Source organism: Didymella exigua, assembly GCF_010094145.1.
Source record: "Didymella exigua CBS 183.55 unplaced genomic scaffold M421scaffold_3, whole genome shotgun sequence".
Lineage (NCBI taxonomy): Eukaryota > Fungi > Ascomycota > Dothideomycetes > Pleosporales > Didymellaceae > Didymella > Didymella exigua.
In genome coordinates, this window is record NW_022984777.1 from 152,786 (window position 1) to 169,941 (window position 17,156).

The 17,156-nt window shown below is 51.3% G+C and overlaps 7 protein-coding genes across 7 annotated transcripts; 4 read left to right on the top strand and 3 right to left on the bottom strand.

Moving 5' to 3' along the window:
- Positions 1-798: 798 nt before the first annotated feature.
- Positions 799-2,103, bottom strand: M421DRAFT_53008 (mannitol 1-phosphate dehydrogenase; the record flags this gene model as incomplete). The annotated part of the gene is made up of 1 exon (XM_033595074.1): positions 799-2,103. The coding sequence occupies one exon, from the start codon at positions 2,101-2,103 to the stop codon at positions 799-801; it is 1,305 nt and encodes a 434-aa protein (XP_033452839.1).
- Positions 2,104-2,513: 410 nt separating this feature from the next.
- On the top strand, positions 2,514-2,815 carry M421DRAFT_416217 (uncharacterized protein). The gene has a single exon (XM_033590982.1). The coding sequence runs from the start codon at positions 2,521-2,523 to the stop codon at positions 2,764-2,766; it is 246 nt and encodes an 81-aa protein (XP_033452840.1). The 5' UTR covers positions 2,514-2,520; the 3' UTR covers positions 2,767-2,815.
- A 102-nt stretch (positions 2,816-2,917) lies between these two features.
- M421DRAFT_88974 (uncharacterized protein) lies at positions 2,918-3,349 on the top strand (the record flags this gene model as incomplete). The annotated part of the gene is made up of 1 exon (XM_033597719.1): positions 2,918-3,349. One exon carries the CDS (start codon positions 2,918-2,920, stop codon positions 3,347-3,349), a length of 432 nt encoding a protein of 143 aa, XP_033452841.1.
- A 412-nt stretch (positions 3,350-3,761) lies between these two features.
- Positions 3,762-6,257, top strand: M421DRAFT_88975 (uncharacterized protein; the record flags this gene model as incomplete). Its single annotated transcript, XM_033597720.1, has 3 exons — positions 3,762-4,890; positions 5,335-5,723; positions 5,775-6,257. 3 exons carry the CDS (start codon positions 3,762-3,764, stop codon positions 6,255-6,257), a joined length of 2,001 nt encoding a protein of 666 aa, XP_033452842.1.
- A 2,396-nt stretch (positions 6,258-8,653) lies between these two features.
- On the bottom strand, positions 8,654-9,136 carry M421DRAFT_1220 (uncharacterized protein; the record flags this gene model as incomplete). The annotated part of the gene is made up of 1 exon (XM_033587306.1): positions 8,654-9,136. One exon carries the CDS (start codon positions 9,134-9,136, stop codon positions 8,654-8,656), a length of 483 nt encoding a protein of 160 aa, XP_033452843.1.
- A 3,026-nt stretch (positions 9,137-12,162) lies between these two features.
- Positions 12,163-13,462, bottom strand: M421DRAFT_88978 (uncharacterized protein; the record flags this gene model as incomplete). The annotated part of the gene is made up of 4 exons (XM_033597721.1): positions 12,163-12,277; positions 12,539-12,905; positions 12,961-13,225; positions 13,316-13,462. The coding sequence occupies 4 exons, from the start codon at positions 13,460-13,462 to the stop codon at positions 12,163-12,165; spliced, it is 894 nt and encodes a 297-aa protein (XP_033452844.1).
- A 230-nt stretch (positions 13,463-13,692) lies between these two features.
- Positions 13,693-16,212, top strand: M421DRAFT_416223 (uncharacterized protein). Its single transcript, XM_033590983.1, has 3 exons — positions 13,693-14,982; positions 15,030-15,423; positions 15,472-16,212. The coding sequence occupies exons 1-3, from the start codon at positions 14,084-14,086 to the stop codon at positions 16,039-16,041; spliced, it is 1,863 nt and encodes a 620-aa protein (XP_033452845.1). The 5' UTR covers positions 13,693-14,083; the 3' UTR covers positions 16,042-16,212.
- The last annotated feature ends 944 nt before the right edge of the window (positions 16,213-17,156 follow it).

Here is a 17,156-nt window from a genome sequence, read left to right on the forward strand (position 1 = left end):
TATTGGAACTTTGCCCGTTGTTGCCCTTTTGAATTTTGACCCCATCGAAAGACAACTTTTGATGATTGCATATGCAAAGTCGAAGTGGATGATATGATAAAATCGAGTGTATTCACTCCGGGACTCTGTGCCATGAAAATCTGTCTTGGGTCTATCCTCCACTCCAAGCTCTTATGTAATCGCTCATGCAGTGCGTGTTTCCCAATTCTAAACGCCATGCTCATGCAAGTCATAAATGTGTCTTTAAAAGTCGCATGCATCTTGAACTCCTCGCTAAAGGGCCAGTCGATGTATCCCTTCTCACTCTTGGAATTGTAGAAAGAGTCGCGGTGTGTACGAGGAATACAGGGGCTTCAGGGACTCATGACCCTCAGCGTCGGTGCTCCCGGAGACGGGACTCAACCATGTGCAGGTAAGTCTGCCATAGTAACGCGGATCTTCGGCTCAGTGGAACCGGCCTTGAGAGGCTTGAAGAGGGGTAAGTCGGGCATGTTGGCGATGGGTATTCTGCAGGAAGAACAAAGCTCAGCGATGATGCAGAGCAGATGGACACCTGAGGCTCAAACTATATATAACCTCCAATAGTTTCTAATCAACCAGCCGACGATTTCGGCAGGTCAGCATGGAATTGTCCTGCGACTTCTAACGTCTGGACTAGTGTTCAAAGAGGAAGGACGTGATCAGTGCATGTTTGTCAGCGGCGTAGTAGGCTTAAGACCGGACATTATAGTCCGAGCATCGGTCTATTGGACGAGCAGTTTTATGTGCAAGCTTTACGAGTTTGACGCATCCGATGGTCTAGAGAAGCTTCTTTGCTTCGCAAAGCTGCAGTTCGAGATCCTCGTGCCATAGCCACTCGTAAGAGATCTCCATCATCTGCTTCAGCGCAATTGTATCATCAGCGATTTCTGGTGTCAGAAAATCCATCGCTATCGATGCATTGCGGCTTCTCTCGATACAACCTTGCGTACGCGGTCGTCTTACAGCGTCGTATGCTCGAAATGCATTTCCAATCTGCACGATGCTGTCGATCGAAGCGATCAGACTGCTGAGTAAATACGCGTCTTCCATTGCCATGCCCGCGCCTGCGCCGAGATGTGGTGTAGTTGCGTGGGCACTGTCGCCGAGTAGACACATGTTCCCCTTGCAGTAAGGTGCATTATGCTGCAAGTCAAACAAAGCCCACTTGCATGGCAAACTGTGTTCACATATGATGTCAATGAGCGGTTTGTACCATCCCTCAAAGCGCTGACGGATCTCATCGGAGGTTGCTGGCACGGTCCACTCATCCTGGCTCCAAGACCATGTCTCGCCTACATCGTGTGGTATGGCGACCATATTGACGAAGTCATAGTTTTCGACGGGGTATGTGACGATGTATCCGCCATATCCGCAGTATATGGTACCGTTGAGCGCAAGGTCGGCTCCGAGTGCTTTCTCAGCATCGGCTCTGGGTACCATGGCCCGATAGGCTACTTCGCCAGCGTACGTTGCTTGTAGGTCTGGGCCGCATACGAGCTGTCGTACCTTGCTCTTGATCCCATCACATCCTATGATTGCGCTTGCCACAGCAGTTGTGCCGTCTGCAAAATGCAGCTCGAGCGATCCGTCATTCTGCTCTTCAGCGGTGACGAAGTTCTTCTTGAAGCTTGTGATGTTCGCGGGTAATAGCGCCACCAGCTCGTCCAGCAGCCGTGCCCTGTGAATGCAACTTCTTGTCTTCACACCCAGAGCATGTGCCCGCTCGGGTCGCCATTTGTCGTTAAGGTTCCACATCATATCTCCTGCTCTGTGTCCATGTTTCCTCCCATCCATGCCCCAACGGTAAGACATGAATGTGCTGGCACGATCGTCATCAGCGTTGAAGGTGGCATGCTTCTTGTAGCCTTCGAGCAGGTTTGGGTCGATTTTGTGTAGTGCCGTAATCGAGTTAATACCAAAGGCGACACCTGCACCGATCTCGGAAAAAGCCTCCGTAGACTCGTAGATATGAACACGTATTCCGTGCTTGAGCAGACCAATAGCCAAAGCAAGACCGCCCAGACCACCGCCAACGATTGCAATCGGGTGTTCACTATGGTTTTCGAAGATGGTACCGTTCATGTTGTAGTCAGCAATCGCAAAAGGCAGAGTGCTCCTCGTTGAGCTGACCCGCCCTTCCCCTCATCTTATGTTCGTACGGAGTAGTTACATGATCTTCTGGGCTGATAAGCTCACGTGCACGTCGATTAGCCGAATGGGGCAGAGCGGAGGCACACCAAGAATGCGCGGAACAACCTCAGCAGCATCCAATGTCTAATTTCACAGCGATGTCCGCGATTAGATGTAGCATGGTCTTTGAAAAGCGATGAAGTACCTGAGGCGGTGGACGCGAAAGTAGCGCGCGAAGGGAGGTGTGGGGCTTGCGCAATTTCATCTGATTGGCTTTACCTAGCGCCAGCTCGCAAATCATTGCCGTTCCTTAGCTTCATCGATTGTCATGGCTTTTCAGACTCAGTATACGTTCAAATTTTCTCGCCAATGCTTTCTCGCGGAGCGATTATTGTCAATCGTACTTTGATAATCTGGACATTGAGTTCGCACGAATCCTCACTTGCGTCGCATCAGATGGCAGACGACGCGGTGAACCTCACAGTTCTAGATGCAACGGATTGGAGAGCAAACCTGTATGATGCGGACTGCACGCATTACAAACACGCTGAGCCTGTTCAGCTTCCTATGCCGCTTCATGTCATGTATGTTGGACTCTGGACGAATTCTTTTTGACCTCATTGTGGTCCTACCTCTGACACCAAGACACGCACTTCCTTGTCGCTCCTCTGATGGCAGTCTGTGTGTCTGGAGTCACTGTCACAGTAGCCGCATATTGTAGTAAGCGGCATTCTTGCTTCTGCACGCCTGTCTGGTCAGCGCTGCCATGGCTGCCCATGTTGGTTTGGAAGAGAAGGTTGGTCTTCGAGTATTACCGGGGGCGCACTACAACTCCGAGGTCCATTGTGGGATATACTCAGCAGATGATATACCCTTCCGCGAACGTCTAGACCCCTTGAGTGACAACATTCGGTTTTACGATCAGTCTCAGTGTGTAAGATTAAATATCGAAAACATCAGCACGCTTTTCTGTAATACACACATTTACATGTGTGGTGCAGACCGCACAAACGCCGCCGTGAAGGCTGCTGCGACTGCTGCTAGCTTAGAGGAAGGTAATGTGCATTATGAGGCTCAACGAGTTGATGCGACAAGCGACCATTTCGAGGCGAAGGTAGTCAATCGAGAAGGTAAGATTGTGCAGGCCAAGGGCAAGGAACCAGGCCGTCGAGCGAGGAGAAGGCTGCAACGATGCTGAGTTGCGTCACTCGTGGTATTTCTGGTAAGACATATGGTAAGACTGCCTGCGCTCGTGCCTTCCTCCTTTGGTGTCGTTGACTGGGCTGAGTCGGAGTTGCCCAGGTCTTTTGGCAGTTGAACAACACTGCTTCTGTCCCTGCCTTTCCTGCAACACGCATCAACACCTCCGCTATATCATCAGGAATCGATTCTAGATATATTCAAGCAGCGATCATGTCGTCTATATGAACGGCTGGAGTGTACTGACATTCACTCCTGGGTAGGAATAAATTAGGGCACATCGAATCCAGAGTGAAAGCACCGGAAGCCAGAGGCTGCCGCAAAGGAATATCTACATGTTTGCGCATTTTTAAATCTGACATCTCTACATCACACAATTCATTCGACTTTCTCACGGGCATCTTCTTGAAATGCCGAAGACAACAGCTCTTCCGATCACCCTTCTCGGCGATGACGACTTAGCCGGCGCATACATGGATTGGCAACTCGGGTGCGGCGAGACGGACGAAACCTTAGGACTCATCGAATACGCAGCGGACTACGTCAACTTTTGCATTGATGAAGATCCGAGATCCTTCGATCCAGTGGATGCGAGTGGTCGACGAGTCGCAGTGACTTGCGGTCATGTACTGCATCCTTCCACGTCAGACGAGTGCGAATACTGTCCTGTCTGCATTGTCATTACCTACCTGAAGGCATTGTGGCTTGTTACAGACGTATGGGACCGGATCGGCGGCCCTTGGAAACCTTTTCTGGACCCCGAAAACATCCAGCTATATCAACAATTGAGGAGGACATGGACACGATTTCGGCTCGAGCTAGCCCAGCTTACTACGACTCTCGAAGAGGAGGCTGATAATGAAGCTCTATGGGAGGCCCAGCAAATGAACTCCGACATCGCAGCAGATGGCGTGCAAGCTGCTGCCAATGCAGTGGTAGTTGCTCGAACCATGACCAGGTACCCAGTCGTCGGCATACTGGGACCACAGTCCTGGAACAAGGCACCGAGATTCCATGAGCCACTCCTCACTTCTAAGTTACGGCTGTCAAGAAGGAGGATTCGATTCGCTCCCACCACCACCGTTGCGAGAGACGAGTCTGTCCCGGATGAAGTTCAAGCCCACCCACGCAGGTCGCAATCACCAGTGAGCTTCAAGCCCGGTCGACCCACAGAAGAATGGAAGCGGTCTGATGAAGAGTACGATCCTGGTGCGCACGCAGCACAGCATCCGGAAGGATGGTCAGACACCTCTTTTGCGGGTGACGTTCTATACACCCTGGAGCAACTCAGAGTATGCATCAACTTGTCGCCATTCCACTTGGAACGCTCTTGGATCGATGCATACAGCATTGAGAGCGAGGGTCCAGCATGTGAACATCGCTTTTGGAATGAGATCAAAGCTGCCGTTCGCGCAGGTCTGGAAAATGGAGCGGTTTCAAAGGAGGAGCTGTTACACGCACATTGGCTACTGGTTGGTACTTGTAATGGAGTATTTCAGGATGTGGTATTATGCACACCAGGCGAGAACGGAGGAGATGGTAGTCATGCCTCGAAAGGGAAGTCCTGGACTTCGGAACTGGAGATTGTGGCGACGGCCATTTGAAGAACGCCTGTTCACGCTTATGCCCATATTGCAATAGTGAACTTTGGACTGCAAGATGCTGCATTTTACCTTCCTCAGCAAAGATTTGTTCTTCGTCTCCTGTCCCGTTTCACGAATGATCTTCTCATCCAATACGTTCAAGAATTGTTTCGTCGTGTTTTGAATCTTCTCGGTTATTTCACTACTTATCATTTTCGCAGTGAACACGTGGTTGCGATAGCGATACGTGTAATGCTTTCACCGCACGAAGAAGAAGTCCTGCAGCAATATATGCAGTGTACCACATGGGGATCATCACTATCACACCCAGACAACATTCAACTCCACCTTACCATGGCCACTTCTACCTCAATTTGAGCAAGCCTGATTCTACAAAAAGATTTCTCGTTCTACATCAAGTGGCAGAAGGAGCGTGCTCTAGGCTCTGAGATTGGCCAAGTGCGCGATGCATTAGAGTACTTTCGCTTTATCAAGTATCGCGATGCGCTCATCAGCCGTACTCTACCATTATCAGCCTATTCTATTCTCCCTTCTCCACCCTCTACTCCGTGCCGCCATAAGTCTCACACCACTTCTGACTGTGGGCACGTCTACTGTTCGTCCGTCCCAACGCTCGCTGAACTGTGTCCCGTCTGCGAAGTTACCGCCCACTTGTCTTTCCTCCACGCCATCAGGGTGGCACAGGACAAAGCCGGCGGACCACGACTCCATCCGGGACCAAGTGTCTGGGGCAAGTCGTATGGAGCTATTCGCACTGGTTGGCATTCTGTGCGCTTGTAGTTACAAGACTTCCTAGGTATTCTTAATATCTTATCCCAGTACGAACAGACATGGGAGCTCAAGCACCCCTTCGAAGTCGAGGCTGAGCGGCGAACAAACTGTGCTTCCGCAGCCATCGAGCTGGCTCTGGAACAGTCGCGATATCCCGCCCTTCTGAGCATAGCACTACTTCCGTCAAAGAAGGGCAGGCTCGTTCCGAAGGTGAACAGAGTTATATCCGTTCCAAAGGTGCAGATCAAACATTACGACCAGGTCTTCGTGTCCGCAATAAAGTTCATCCGTAACCACCGTCGCAACACGTTCGCTCGTTCCAGTCAGACGTATGAGTCGGGCGAGCATGCCTGTCCACCAGACTTCGAGTTGCTCGACACACCAGGCGCGAAGTCCGATTTCGGCGACATTAATAACCTCAAGATCTTTGTCACCGACGATGAGGATGCATTTGACAGCATCCAGGAGAACTCACACCTCTTCAAAGACTCTGTAGGCGAGTACAAGGTCTTGTCGGCATGCACACGTTGAAGCAATGAATCTATGCCTTCCTTGTGGGATACATCAAGCATGATCCGCTGGCGACAGACGATCTGACACGCTTGATGAACGAGGCGAATCGGATGATGGTGTTGATCGATGATGAGATGGGTGGAGTGGTGGACATACTTCTGTTCTATGGAAGTGACGAGCATGAAGACAAACAACGTCCGAATCGGGGTGATAAGAAAGGAGCAAACGGAGACTGGGTTTGCCTGAAGGACTGTTTGTAATATCTGCCGATCGAGTGATGAGACGAACAGATGTAAGATAGCTCTTTCTGTGGTAGTAGTAATATAGACAGTGTATTCCATGTATTGCAAGCCGTGTAAATGCATTAGAGCGCTTCCCAAAATATCTCAGTCCCCAACTCCTTTTGAGCTGTGTGGTAAAGCACAACAGCGATGATGCTTCATTATATGCATAGTATTTCCGGTACAATCCTTGTGATACAGTAGTCGTTGTTCCCGCTCAGTCCCTGGAGTAGTATCGGCGTGGCTTTAGGCGTGGCTGGTGCGTCTCGACGGGCTCCTTTTCTATCCGCACCATCTCACGCACCTTGCCGTCGAAGGTGACAATAATGTGGTCAGGCACTGGTGGGAAAGGGAAGACACTGAAGGCTTGCGATGTTGGCGATGAAGTCGGAGATGAAGCTACAGATGACGTTGGGGAGTCCATTCTTATGGATGTCGTCGGTCTGTTTAGACCGGATCTGGCGGAGATATGATTGCGCAAGTTTTACAGACTTCTGGCATGCAACGTTAGACACTTGACATACTTCAAAGTGTGGCGTGGTGGGCCTTGTTCGTACCTCGTATAAGTGGTCCAGCGGCGCGGCAATGGTGATTGATAGTTTGCCAGTAGAGCTCAGTTTTGCGTGTTGATCGGAAGCTGTCAGGGTTCAGCGGGCTTTCCTTGCTCTTAAGCTTCCTGCCTCCGCATGTTTCGTTTCATGAATTGCGGACCCAATCCACGTACGTGGTCCGCGTCATCTGTCCGGCACGTTGTGCTCGGTCTCAGGCCGCCCGGACCCGGGCTGCGCCATGCCGCCAAACCGCTGAACCACAGGACAGCGTCAATACCTACTTAGTTTATCTCTACTATGTTTAGACGCTGATTCCTACTACGTCGTATGCTTGCGTGGCTGCTTGTACGACGATGCGGGGTGTTGAAGGTCGAAGGTGAAGATGCGTCGCAGAAGCAGGGGCAGCGAGGGTTCGCCATGAGCGAGGCGGCTGAATTGGGCAACCGTTGAATGCGCCTGCGCTTCTAAGACCTCCGTGCGATGAGGATCACTTTAGTGACCAGTGTCGCTACATTACGCACAACAGACTTTCAGGCAATACATTGCCAATTAGATATTACCGACCTATATCGTCTATTCGTTGAAGTCGTACTCATGACTCGCTCGCTAGCATGCACCCGCAATACCGACCCACCTCCGAAAACTCAGCCACGATCTTCCTCACAAACTTGCTTCGCTGCTTCTTCGACCTGTATCGCTTTTTTGCTCTTGGCTGCGCCTTGACTCCCAGCTTTGTTTGCTTGCATCTTCTGTCTCGCGCGCGTTCTGCCTTGCTTTTTTCGCGTCCAGGTCCTGGCGTCCTGCATGTTCAGGAAAATCGCTCTTCGAGCTTCGTGGGTGTAGAATCCTGTTGATCTTTCGCGGTTTGTACTTCACAACTGGACTGTTCGTGTCTATGTTCGGAAGGTTACTTACAAGTTGACGCAATTGCAAAACGAGAGCGCGCAGTAATTCATGAAGGGATGGTCTAGTGGGTCTTTACCTTGCGCGCAAATGCTCATGTGGTCCATCATCTTCGTACTTGTTGACGCCATGCGATTGGTTCGCGAACGGACGTGGTAATGATGCCTTGTCGATTGTCGTCGTTTGTGTGGTGCAAAGGTGCAGTAATATGTTCTGCAAGGCGTACAAGTCGTGACAGAGGTCGCGAATGCAAATGCGCACAGTAGCTGAGAAGATGGATGCGAATTTGGTGTTGTGACGAGGCGTTCGGAAAGTGGTGTGCGTCAGCAGCTGTGTCGACAAGTTGACGAATGCGCCTTGTCTGATGCGGCTTATGCGGCGATCATAAATGGGCCACACCTTCAAAAGTTGGTATTGGGCGTCAGGACAAAGAAAAGGAACAAAAGAAGAGAAGGTTTGAAGAGTGTGGACATCTTCATATTGGTATCGATTCAACTCGGTCAGTAAAGGCGCACACCAGCTCGCACTGGATTCTTGCGCCCAACGATAACACCATTTCTTGCCCAAGTGCTCACGTCATGCAGGGCCAGCCTGTTGGTCCGGGGCCCGTTGAAGACCTCCAGCTGTACTCGAATGAACGGGTTGACGCGCTCTTCGTCCTGGTTCTTGAACTTGAAATTCATTTATCCTCCACGTCATGCGTCCTCAGGCCGCCCATGAGCTGACGGCTCATCATCCTGCTGAGCTCCTTCGCATAGTCATGCGTCCGCATGCTGAGCTGCTGTTCCTCGGTCTTGTCTATGTACTGCTCCTCTGAGTACAGAGGCGGTGCGTCCGCATAGCGAGCGAAATCAGCCTTGAGCTTCTCGGCGGTCTCTTCATCGGTGTGCGTTAAGTCATCTCGTCCTTGTTGTTCGGTCTGCTGCTCAGGTTGTTGCGCGGTCGCATCTGATGTCATAGGATTTGATGATGTACGTTGTTGTGTTGCAGGATTCGACAGAGCTGTAGTCGAAGACATGATGTGTGATGGTTGTCGGCTTTGGACAAGTGATGGAGGTGAGTGGAAGTCTGCAGCTTTGGCGACGGAAGATGCAGAGTCGTGGCGAGAGTCGCTTGAAGGGTGCTCTTGGACCTCGACGTTAACTTCAGGGTAATGATCCATTATGATGTTTTGGCTCCACTCTAAGGTCACGAGTTCGATGTGGAACGTTTTCAAAGCAGGATACCGCGGAGGGAGTGCAAAAATAGTCTTGGTAGGCCTTCAGAAGTTCTTTCCTTGCGACGTAGGCTTTATTGGTTGGCGACGTTGGCCGGAGTTATTACCACGTCACAGCAGAAACGGCATCGTCGCGTCCAAAAGGCTGCCCGTACCTGAACAAATGGGGCGGGAAGTGCTGCTGAGACATGTGTTATCTTCGGACGTCATTGCCGTCGTTCAGAGCGTGCCGCGCTTTGAATATCTGTCCGCATGTGGGAATGATTTGTTCCTGTTGCAGCATCGTACTCAAGGTCTGACGAGGCCGTAAATTACGGTGGGCTGATTATTGCCTCTACCGGTCGCAATGGAATGCTGCTTGTACGCGAGGTTGTTTGCGGGGTGAACTGGCGGAGTCGCGCATGGTCCGAAAAGAAGCAGGGAAAGGTGACATCATACCGACACCGCCCAGGATTGCAGCATCGCGATCTCGCCTTCGAAGGTAGTACGAGACGAAACAAGCGACTGAACAAGCAACTGTATGACTCATTATGGTAATATTGACATGTTCATCTACAGCGAAGGGTATTTACTGAAGCAAATCGAGAGCGCTGATGACAGGAAATGTTCAAGCGACTGTAGGAGGCGATTTCTTCATCCAACTTTTGATTCTCCCTCTCAAGCCCCGTGGCCTGCTGGCTTCGTTGTGTCGTTCGACCTCAATGTATGTGGGGGCGTTGAAGTTGCCACTGACGCGTCTGACCTCTGTCCGAGGACCTGTTTGTGACTTTGCCCGTTCGTTTGGCGGCGTTGACGTTGTGGAGGGCGGATCCTGTTCGAGGCTGCTCATCGAACTTTGTTCGCCTGCATCGTAATCAGCAACGGTCCATTGTCATACAATGCGCTTACCCTGCTGCTGACTCTGCAGCGCAACTTCTGATTCCAATCGCCTCATCGCCAAATTTGCCTCCGTTGGCACAGAGCCTATCTTCCTGTGCTCTTCCACGATCATTATGTGATAAAATAGGACAGAATTCGAGCTCCAACATTCACGTTCATCCAACCCAGGGTGTTCGGTGGGGTAGGACTGCAAATTGCTGTTTGGACCGCCTAAAGTGTAGCCTCCTGCTGTAGTTATTCACAGACCGAGTGCAGCTAACAATGAATTATCTCACATCACGAGTGCTTGCTTCCGCCAGTGAGGTCGAGAGACAGAACTGCACAGCCGCTTAACCGTCTAAGCCTCGCACAAGTGGTGATATCGTCGTCTTGGCTTGCCTGATGTTCACTTAGACTTGCCTTATGAGGACGACCGGCTCACAAGCCCCGCGGTAACGGGTTCACGGGACAATGCAGGGGCCTCATTATGGGATCCGCGCAAGGCTGTGATGCAAGATCTGCGATCTGTGACATGTCAGGTCATGCGAGTTTTCTGCGAAGCTTTCAAACGGCGAACAAAGCGAGGGCTGCTGCCAGTCCTTCGATGGAAGTTGTGGTGGCTCGCAAATGCGACCGCGTCAGGCATCCAACTAACATGCTCAGCCCCGCCCGTATCCTCGACGTTGAAGATGCATCTTGCAATACGAACATGTTGGAAAAAATGGTGGGATTTGGAGGTTGAAATTAAGCTGCTGCCTCAGACCCACTGCGTTTGCAACATTTGGCAATGTGCTGTATCAACTCATTTGTATGCTACAAACGAACACATGGCTTTAGTTGCAGCCAACTGTTCATTTGTCCTTCATTCGACAGAAGATGCGCCTTGATCCAGGGTCGTACATGGGGAAGATCTTCGACAGGCAACCTCTGCAATCCTCTTAGGATTCCTCCACCATTGCGTCCGCATCATCTGCGCTCTCTTCACTCATGCTAGCCTCCCAAGTTCTCTTTCGATCATCATCCTCCAAGTCCAACAACTCCTCAGCATCGCTGACGACACAGTGTCTAAGGAAAGGCCGCCTTTCCCTGCGCGCCAAGGCCCGCTGAGCCCTCCACTCGCGAACGGGTTTCAAAGTCTTTTCCTTTAGCCAGGCGTTCATTGACTCCTCATCACTGGCACTGGAACAGTGCCGCAGCAACGGCCTCCTTTCTCTGCAAGCCTTTCTCCGCTCAGCCTTCGACTCACCAACAGTCGTCTCATACATGCTTTCGGGACAGCACTTCCCCATCCACTCTTCTTGATCAACGTACATGCGCCTAAGGTCTCCTTTCTTTTCGTCCCTCTCTTTGATGACTCTAGAGATAAACTTGTATCGCTCGGTAGGATTAATTAGATCGTAAACTAAGGCGGTCTTTTGCTAGTTTTCGAGCTGTGGCTTAGGTTCGAGATTGCGATCTTGCAGCCACTGCAAGAGCCAGCGTTCCATCTCGCTGTCTTGTTTCTCTTCATCCTCGTACGACAGGCCAGTGACGATTACGCAGCTTCTTGGCATCCGTGCGTCAATCTTGTGCGTAGACCAGATCTGTGTGTTGTTCAGGTGGTGCTTCCAGCGGTCCTCGCTAGGGTGAAAACCCATACATGCAAGCAGGTGGTGGCGTGGCAGGATGTCAATGAAAGGCTTGAACAGATCTACGACGGCATGAAGAGCGCAGCCTCCTTCGGCCAGGGTTTTAGCTTTTACGAAATGAACGTATCCTGGCTGGTTGCATTTGTACTTTCCTTCCTGGAGAGTGAAGAGAAGGTAGCGGTCGTCGTAGCGTTGTGCTCTACCTGCTTTGTAGGAACATCTACGATTGATATGCTTAAGACTGCCGCAGCGAAGCCTGCTGAGTTTGTTGGTATGGGTCATTGAGACCAGTGACTTATTAGTTGGCGGAAAGTCAGACGTTGTCTCGAGATAGTCCGCTGTTTCGAACTGTGCTAGACGTCGCTGAAAATATGTATGGTATGCTGGATGGAGCTCGCGCTGGCTGTTCCCGGTGTGTGGCTGGTTTTTTACGAGATGTTGAGCGTGACTTCTCAAGTGCAGCTCGTGGAGCTGCACGATATTCTTTCAGTATTCTGATTCCCAGGTATCTTGCCGGCGATAAGAACTTCTGAGCTCACTTCCTTTGTAATTGAGTTTGCGATGATGGTGAGTTTTAATTTCTGGGGTAGCGTTTGCAAGGCTGGAATACGATTAGCAGTGCAGGTAGTAGTAAGAGAGCAATGCTGGAAGACTGCAGTACAACATTTGTTCGGTGCCGAATCGCATCTTCACCAGGGAAAATGTCAACCATGGTGAGGAGCAGAAACGCTTGGGAAGGCTAACCTGAACGAACCAGATAGTAGCTGGAAAAAGGGTATGATTCGACCAAGGCCAACGATGCCACTGTCAGAACGCCAAATTCGAATGCTTGATATATGCCAGTTCGACCGTTTATTCATACGTGTTCTCGTATGGATCAGCGTCGTCAATGTCGTCGTCTTCGCCGTTGTCGAAATATTGTTCGGCATTGTAGTCGTCGTCCGACTCTTCCGAATCGCTCGATGCAGCAGAATAGTTGTCCTCCTCATCGATGGCGTCTGGCTTGTCGTCATCTTGCTCTGCTTCTTCCTCTTCATCTTCGTCGTCTTCTTCCTCAGCACGAGCCTCCGCTTCATTGGTCCGGCCCTCCTCAAATTTGATCATGCGCTCGATCTGGGAGACAGCGTTGACTTTGATAACTCCCAGGGTCCTTCGCTTGGTTGACGCATTGCCGTCTCCTCTTTTGCCGTCAAGTGTGGGTCGTAGTTCCGCGGGAAAAAGTTCCGTGACTGGGAGGATTTCATGAGCACAGGTTTCCAGAAACCCGGACGTGCCCTGACTTACCGTACGGTCGCTCATCGAGCTTCGGCAATCTTCTCCGTACTTTCAAGTACTTCGCCGAGTACGTCTGATTGTCTGTGAATGGGTTGAACAGTGAGGCCTCGGTCGGCGCAGGCTCGCTGGCTTTCCTCTTGAGGCCATTCTTCATGCCATCGTTCAAGATGGTGTAGAAAGGACCCTCATGTATACGATCGCGCACCTGCAGGAAGTGTTGCACTATTCTGGCTTCGTCGGCGGTCGGTGGAGGCGCTTGAGGTGGAGGAGCTTCCTGTCATCATCTTAGTAGTGGTCAAGCGCTTCAGGCGCATCGCGGTGGGTCCAAGTATATTTGTGCGCGCAATGTATTGGATATGCCTACAGGAAAGCGCTCAGCGGGCCCCTTCTGAATATCAAGGCCTGATAAATCCCAGTTCAGCTCGGTGCCGCCAATTGTTACTGTGCCTGACCGCGGATTAAAGCCGCCGCGTCCGCCGCCACGCCCGCCTCTACCGCCTCGCCCTGACATGATTCAATACACGTGACCGCTGAAGCTTTGTCGCTATGGTGGTGAGTATACTGTAGCAGTCTACGGTATGGAAGCGTGTCCTAGTCGTGAGCGTGGTGAGTACTGAGTGTGTAGCAAAGTCAGAAATTATTTGATGCAGCTGCAGCTGCAGCCGACAGCTGAAGTGGGGCACCACAGCCGATCGCTCCCCGCCTCCAAGATGGCCACCACGCCTTGCAATAGGTAATCGACGACAAATTGGTCGCGGCATATCTCTTCAGCTATCCGAAGTTCATCTGAGTTTCTTTGCGATACCGAGCCTCCAATAGACACCTTCGTAGTTACCTACGAGCTACAGTACGAGCTTCGCACACTGGAAACTCACAGCCTCGCCCGACACGCCGCTTCGTACCGCGAATCCTGCATCATTATTGTAGGAAGCCTTCAGTTGAGCTACAATTGCCTGGAGAGCGCAGGAAACGCGTAAATACGTGTGCTGGCGCGCAGTCACCTGAGCCCAGCTAGAGTCTTCTGCAGCTTGGGCAGCTCTGTCAGCCTTGCCCCGCCACAGTTCGCATCCTTACGAAGTAAAGCACGCTTTCGCCTTCAGCTGGTCGAACGCTGTTTCAGCTCGAGAACATCATGACTACAGCTTCGCCCGTGTTGTCCAGCCTGTCAGCGCATCTACAAATCATAGAAAGCGAACCGACGACTCAGCTCAATACAGAACTAATTGAGCAGTGCGAGCTATTCACGAGTACGGCCGAGTACCGGGGCCAAACTTGGAAAGAGACACAACCACTGTTCCTGCAGATTGCAGCTCTATTGCCGCAGCTCCAGCAAGATCCCTCCCCTCTCGTACACTTCATCACCAAGCTTGCCACTCCCTACCGCTTCGAAGACATCAAAGATGTGGACTTCGAGATTGCCTTGGATTTGCAGGCTACGCCATTCCACGGGCTGATTCTATCGTTGTTGCACAAGGCAACCGCAAGCAGCGCTGACACACAGGTGCTGGCGAATCGGCCTGATGTCGTAGCTGCCATCGTTCGTTTGTGGCTCTGCACTCAGGACACAGGAGTAGCCACACAAGCGGAAGATCTACTCTTCTCACTACTAAAGGCCTCGAAGAACGAACCGCTCTCGATTACTGGAGAGGATACAGGCCACACCCACGGTACGGGCCCAATGTGGCGACGACTGTTCAATGACCAAGACGTCCGCTCGCTGTACTACCATCACACATATTTGCAGAAGTTGTCATCGCCTCCCTTGCCTGATTTGAGCAAGCGCGAAAAGACCATAGCGCAGGCAAGGCTGTTGTCGTTGCTGCCGCGGGTGGGATCATTGCACTGGGACACACTTGTTGTACCTCACGCCACAGATGTGGAACGTGAGATTGGCTTGAGTGAGGATCAAGGCCTGCTCCACTACGCTACAATGAAGATGGTGGATACCGAGGAAGACATGCTCATGTACATGACGCTTATCAGCTTCTTCAGTAAGCTAATTACTACCGTCAAGACAACTCCACATCTTACGTGTGTACCCCGTATATCCACCCAGTCGCTGCTGACAAAACACATAGACACTACTGTTCAAGTCTTGCGTTAGACTTTCTCCAAGAGCAAGGGACACACAAGCAGCTTATCGACTTCCACACTACCGATAGCCCTGGCGTTGAACATTCTTTCCTCAGCAGCCGGACAGCCAAGTACATTAGCGACTACGCCCACAACTACCCAGAGAACTTTGAGAAGAGCCCAGAGTTATCGAAAATACGAGACTATGTCCACCGCAACATTCGAAAGTGTGAAGCCAGCGACCTCGACATCATCGCCTCTATGCCGAGGTCAACGCTCATTCCTCGCCGCGGCTCAAGCCTTGCTTGGGATGAATGTATCATACTTGACATGCCTATCACGAGAACCAATCAAGACGCGCTCAAGACGCTAGCAACTGTCTTCCGTGGACCGCCAAAGGTGCGTGAGACTGACTTGATTCTATGCACGACAACTAATAGGGTGCAGGAGGAGCTCACATTTCCGCAAGTCGAGACGCTAGATTCAGACACGAAGCGCATAGAAAATGAATCCGCATACGCCCGCCTACTCACCGCGCTGTTCATCAACAAGAAGCCGAACACATTTTCAGATATCATCAGCCACACAAATACTGTCGCAATGAAGGAGAACGCTCTTGCAGCTCTTGCTTTCCTCCGAGCTTTGATCACCGCATCATGGTCCAGCGAACTCATTCCGGATGTACCTGCAGGCGACCCTATCTACGCTCGTCTCAGTAACTTTCCTAAAACCGGACTAGATCTGATTCTCGACTCCAGCATCAGCGGCGGCGTGCTTCCCGCTCTACTGAAGCCGGCTACGTCGTTCTCGAACCTTGTTGGCGGGCGAGGAGATGCCGAGAATGCAGCGTATCAGGTAGCAATGGCCAAGTTCGACGTCTTGAAGGCACTGGGACGGGAACTGGAGCAGAATGGTGGACGCGAAGATGTACTGTTCATGGTCAAGAGGAGGGTCAAAGAGGGCCCGTGGGGTGTTGGTGGAAGTGCTGGAAGCAGGATCGGTACGCTAGAGCTCTGAGTACGATGGCCCATATTTGCAGCGCACGTTATGCAAGCAAACTTTCCTCCGGAGTTGACCAAAATCCTCTACTTGATGCCACAACAGACTTTATTGGCTCAGAGTCATGACGAAATAACGAAGTGTGGTAGTAGTGTTCCTTGTCTGGCACCCGATCTTCCATAATAAGACCTTCTGCATTTTCGTACTACTTGTTCACACTACCACCTGTCATCTTCCCAGCAACATCATCTCTCCCATCTTTCCCATCTCAGTGATCCTTGTTGGCAAGGCGGAGCATGTTCTATCGCTTGAACATCCTCGAGCAAGTTGGCGCGTGACACTTCACACTGTCTCTCAGGCAGTGAACCGTGGCAAGATGTCGTTTCAGGTCAGCTCTCAGACCGAAAGGCTCTCGGTCGCAACCTGAGATTTGGCAGCGCCAGCGCCTTGAATGCTTGCAGAGTATGTGTCGCCTGGCCAGGAGTTGGCAAATGCAGATTGGTGGGATCACCTCTAACTCACCTCAGTTCACTGTGTTGAACGAATATCTAGTCACAAAACGCGCACCGCGGTGCTTCATCGCTTAAACCTAAAGAATTTCGTCTCGATGACGAATTTGACAGGCGTATCCCACTGTTTGGAGGGCGGAGAGGTGACAGGCCCCTTGGGACCTCTGTAGTGGGATCCGAGTAGGTTATTGCCAATTATTCCTCTGGATGTGATGATTCCCGGAGCCCCGAGGTTCGTGAAGTTGAAGTACGACTGTACGGGGAACTGTCCATCTCTTGTATGGTCCTCGATGTAGACGGCTCAGGGCTCAGTGTTACAGACGACCCCTCTGAATCCGCAGAGACGAGGAAGGATTCGAGCTGATGATCCTGTTTAATCCCGAGAGCGCGAGAGCTCGTTGGAATATCGTATAGTCGATCTCCAAATAGTAATGCCGCAGAAAGCTTCGCCTCCGTAGTCTGTATTGAGATTGAAAGTTCAGCCACCTCTTCCTGAACAGCAATCGTCGGGAGATCTGTTCGTCTCGGTGACGAATGTGCGTGTAGGAGGTTCTGAAGTCGACAGGAGCAGCTCTTCTGTGCAGCTGGCGATTTGGACACTAGAGATTGCTGCTTTATGCACCC